At 42.0% G+C, this 5,184-nt stretch overlaps 1 protein-coding gene across 1 annotated transcript in view; it reads left to right on the forward strand.

The window, feature by feature from the left end:
• opn4xb (opsin 4xb) overlaps nt 1–5,184 on the forward strand; it is an 8,944-nt gene continuing 3,760 nt past the window's right edge. Inside the window, exons 1-5 of the mRNA XM_030791463.1 lie at nt 1–134; nt 1,970–2,103; nt 2,954–3,157; nt 3,349–3,520; nt 4,225–4,386. Coding sequence (XP_030647323.1) covers nt 1–134; nt 1,970–2,103; nt 2,954–3,157; nt 3,349–3,520; nt 4,225–4,386 — 806 coding nt within the window. The remainder of the gene's footprint in view (nt 135–1,969; nt 2,104–2,953; nt 3,158–3,348; nt 3,521–4,224; nt 4,387–5,184) is intronic.

Genomic DNA, 5,184 nt, shown 5'->3' on the forward strand with positions numbered 1-5,184 from the left:
ATGGAACCTTACAGGAGCCTCCTCAAGATAAGCGATGTTCCCGACCATGTGCATTATGTTGTGGCGTTCTTCATCCTGGTCATCGGTGCCCTGGGAGTGACAGGGAACGCACTGGTCATGTTTGCATTCTACAGGTAGGACACAGAGAGAGAGAGAGAGAGAGAGTGAAGAATCATTAAGAGTGTAAAACTCTGATCCTTTGATGGTGAATCGTAGTTTGATATTTTACTGAGGCCCGGGGCAGTGGCAGAGTGTGTCTGATACATGGACATCCTCAGTCTGCAGGACATTTCTGATTGGGTGGTTTTTGCCTTTAGTGCATGAGTGAATTTTACGGCTTAAATAATGAAACAAATGAGTGATACGGGAATGTAAAGGTGACTGAGGAGAAGGCAATATTAATTATTACTGAAAAATTCACCGTAACAATAGGGAGCATCAGACAAAATCTATTTTTTTGAAGTATGAGCACAGTGGCCAAGTGTGTGTAGGCTGCGTTTCGTCAGAACTGTGGCAGTCAAAGATTTTTTTGGACAGTTGAAGAGAACGGGATGTTCTTTTGTGCTGATGTCTTTTATCCAGCGTAAGTGTTTTACTCCAGGGAGAGGTGTTTGTGTGTATTTGTGTGTATATGCGTGTGTGTGTGTTAATGCTGTTCCCTCTAACTCACTGTTGACTGCAGATTATCCTTGTCTGAGTGTATTATAATATTGCCTTTAATTGTTTTCATAAATTGGGTCAGAAGCAGAAGCAGAGCGGGAGCCCCATTAGGGAAATCTCTCTGTTTTCCCTGGACAGATTAAATGTCCCAATGCATTAACTCTCCAGGTCAAAGCACAGAGCAGCCACGCAAACCCACACGCCGAACCAGAGACCTGTCGACTTTTAGAATGAGGAGAAAACTGTGAAAGAGTGTTGATATGGGTAAATTATGGGTATTTTATGGGTAAATTATGGGTACTTTATGGATAAATTATGGGTATTTTATGGGTAAATTATGGGTATTTTATGGGTAAATTATGGGTACTTTATGGATAAATTATGGGTATTTTATGTGTAAATTATGGGTATTTTATGGGTATTTTATGGGTAAATTATGGGCATTTTATTAGGCAAATTATGGGCATTTATGGATAAATTATTGGCATTTTTATGGGTAAATTCCAGGTATTTTTATGGATAAATTATGGGCATTTTATGGGTAAATTATGGGCATTTTATTGGGCAAATTATGGGCATTTATGGGTAAATAATGGGTATTTTATAGGGCAAATTATGGGTATTTTATGGGTAAATTATGGGTATTTTTATGGGTAAATTCCAGGTATTTTTATGAGTAAATTCCAGGTCTTTTTATGGATAAATTATGGGCATTTTATGAGTGAATTATGGGTATTTTTAGAGTGGAGTTGCCTTCCTGACATAACCACTGTAATCAGTGGAATGTTGGAGTATTAACACAGACTTATATAAATGAGTTTTCCAGGAATCCGGGACATTTCCTGAACTTTGCAGCTGAGGTGTTGCTGTGTTTGAGTTCAGGGGCATACTGTACAGTGAGATGGTGTGGTCTGTCTGCTTACATACAACCTGCAAAACCACAAGGCAACATCACAGCCATACCACTTACATTTCTAAGAGTTCAGAGGTGTTTTATGAAATGCATTCATGCAAGTGCCTACTGATGCAAGACAAAACTTTTAGTTCCATTGCTTTTGTTCTTGGTTCCACGAAAATGAATAAAAGAACTGGATGAAATCCAACCCAGGAGAACAAACTGAAAAAGAGCACCAGGCACCAGTACAGTGGACAGATCCCTTACAATACGTCCAATGATCTTTCTGATCTCTCCTATCTGATGGTTGTGTTTTCTAATGTAAACATGTGGTAATGACAGACGGTATAAACGGCACGTGTCTATTACACGTGTGCATAATTTAATCTGTGTTTACCTCTGTTTTGCTTTCAGTAATAAGAAGCTGAGGAATCTACCGAACTACTTCATCGTGAATTTGGCAGTGAGCGACTTCCTCATGGCCATAACTCAGTCGCCCGTCTTCTTCATTAACTGCCTTTATAAGGAGTGGATGTTTGGAGAACTCGGTAAATTTTTAGGAATCTCTCATCTCTCAGATCTCGCTAATTCCGAGACTCACCCAATCAGATCAGGATAAATGCCGAAAAAAACTACATGCACGTATATGACCATACATGCACAATTATGAGAACAAACATCCAATATGCGTATGGACATGTCACATATACGATCAGTTAAAGACACAGGTAAATCACCGGACATCAGCCGTTCGCGGTCTGTGCGCGCGAACTCTTTCACCGCTGTGCTCAAACTAAACCGATCACTATGAGGGGTGGAACACACAAAAATTAATTGATTAAAAATGGAGGTGATGAAAATGCATATGAATTGAAAAACAGAGCTGTAAAAATGGATGTGAAATGAATAATAGAGCGATAAATTATCATGTGATTTGATTCATTTCAAGCCAGTCTGATTAAAACAGTCATGATATGATAAACAGAGCCATGTTTCATCATTTTCATTCATCGTTCAACATTCACAACACAAAACATTTATCATTTTAGGAAAGTAGCCTCAAGAGTGGAAGTAACAAAAATCAGCTGATCAAAATGGAGGTGATGAAAATACATGTGAATTGAAAAATAGAGGAGTAAAATTGTATGTGAACTGGAAAATAGTGTGATAAATTGTCAGTTGATTTGATAAACTTGATTGACATTTTATTTGAAACGGTGTTGCTCTGATAATCAAGCCTAACCCTAACCCTAACTCTCTCACTGTGTGTGTGTGTGTGTGTGTGTGTGTGTGTGTGTGTGTGTGTGTGTGTCTGCGTGTGTGTGTCTGCGTGTGTGTGTGTGTGTTTGAAAAACAAAATCCTCCTGTTCATCTGATCATATCCATTGGACGTTTCAGGCTGTAAGATGTACGCGTTTTGTGGAGCTCTCTTCGGTATAGCATCGATGATCAGTCTGTTGGCCATTTCCATCGACCGTTATCTGGTCATCACCAGGCCACTGCAGACCATCCAGTCAAGCTCCAAACGGCGCACCTCATTGGCCATAATCCTAGTGTGGCTCTATTCTCTGGCCTGGAGCCTTGCTCCTCTCATTGGGTGGAGTAAGTCTCGTGAATTTACACACAATCAGTGAGCTGATGACGCTTGTGAAGTCAGAGGTTAAAAGAAAGTCATTTTAGATCGTTTTTTGGTACATGTTTATGCATGTTTCTACATGTTCACTCATATTTAGGTCCATATGTGATTATATAGTGTATGTTTGTGTGTGAAGACCTCTTCATATGTTTCACAGGCTCCTATATCCCAGAGGGTTTAATGACCTCCTGTACTTGGGACTATGTGACCTACTCGATGGCTAACAGGAGCTACACGCTAATGCTCTGCTGCTTTGTATTTTTCATCCCATTGGCCATCATCTTCTACTGCTATCTCCTCATGTTCTTCGCCATCCGCACCGCTAGCAGGTGAGCTAACAGGCTCATAGGGAGAGCCAGCAGGTGAGCTAATAGGCATGGTTTGGCCTTCGAGCGCACCGAGAAACATTAATTATGGAAACCAGAATGCCACTGGCGGGCATATGGTAACAACATTTGTTTTCAAATATTCTCCCAGCACCATTTGAGCCGGCTGGACCCGCATTATTGGACGGTATGACTGCACTCTGCTTTTGAGCTTGAAGGATGACTTTGATCTTGAAAATCATGTTTTGACCTTGAAGAAATGCCTTTGGCTAGCTATCAAATCCAGTTCAACTCTAGAAGGTTAAACAATGGAAAAGGATCCAAACAAACAAAATGACAGCACCCAGAAAATAGGGGAAAAGAAAAAAAGTGCTTCGAGGTGGATGTAGCCAAATGTGTAAAAACTGAAATGTTTTGCTCTCTTAGCAGCAGTAACAGGGGCAGTGAAGTCAGTTCTTACTGATAGTGAGCAGATGGGTTTAATTATATGGCAATGATGTCTTTACTTATTTTCTCACTAATCAGGTTAACAGATTAGAACTCTGTGCCTGCTAACAATAGAGCTAATAGGCAACAGGTGAATAGCCTGTTGATCTAGCGGGTGACAGGTGACCTAACAGGCTTTTTGTGTGTGTGTGTGTGTGTGTGTGTGTGTATGTGTGTGTGTGTGTGTGTGTGTGTGTGTGTGTGTGTGTGTGTTTGCGCAGAGATGTGGAGAAGCTGGGCTCCCAAGTAAAAAAATCCAGTGTGGTCCAGCAGCAGTCAATGAAGACCGAATGGAAACTGGCTAAAATTGCGTTTGTGGTGATAGTGGTTTATGTCCTCTCCTGGGCCCCTTACGCCTGTGTGACTCTCACTGCATGGGCAGGGTGAGTACTGGCCACCTGCACACAGAGAGAGAGAGAGAGAGAGAGAGAGAGAGAATGTGTGTGTGTGTGTGTGTGTGTGTGTCTTTTTTTTAAAAGGCTGTGTTGTGTTTTGTTGATGTATAATTTGATTAAACTGTCTCTCTGTGTGGGCTGTGTGTAAGTGCCCATGTGGACTTTGGATTATATGGAACAGGGTTCTGTGGATTATCTCTGTCTTTGGTAAATGCCCGTAGCTTTAAGGGTCTCTGTAGTTGGTATGGTCTCTGTACTCTGTAGTTTAGTATTGGACTGAAAGCTGAATAAAACTCCTCTAAATAAAACTTCTCTATAAGCACTGATTAATCCCCTGCCCCAAGGTCTGTCTGTAGTGCAGGACAGTGTGTCTGTAGAGAGGGAAAGTGTGTCTGTGGAGCAGGACAGTGTGTCTGTAGTGCGGGACAGTGTGTCTGTAGTGCGGGACAGTGTGTCTGTAGAGTGGGACAGTGTGTCTGTAGAGTGGGACAGTGTGTCTGTAGTGCAGGACAGTGTGTCTGTAGAGTGGGACAGTGTGTCTGTAGAGTGGGACAGTGTGTCTGTAGTGCAGGACAGTGTGTCGGTAGAGCAGGACAGTGTGTCTGTAGAGCGGGACAGTGTGTCTGTAGAGCGGGACAGTGTGTCTGTAGAGAGGGACAGTGTGTCTGTAGAGCAGGACAGTGTGTCTGTAGAGTGGGACAGTGTGTCTGTAGAGTGGGACAGTGTGTCTGTAGAGCGGGACAGTGTGTCTGTAGAGCGGGACAGTGTGTCTGTAGAGCAGGACAG

The sequence above is a fragment of the Chanos chanos genome, chromosome 14 (assembly GCF_902362185.1).
Source record: "Chanos chanos chromosome 14, fChaCha1.1, whole genome shotgun sequence".
NCBI classification, from domain to species: Eukaryota; Metazoa; Chordata; class Actinopteri; order Gonorynchiformes; family Chanidae; genus Chanos; species Chanos chanos.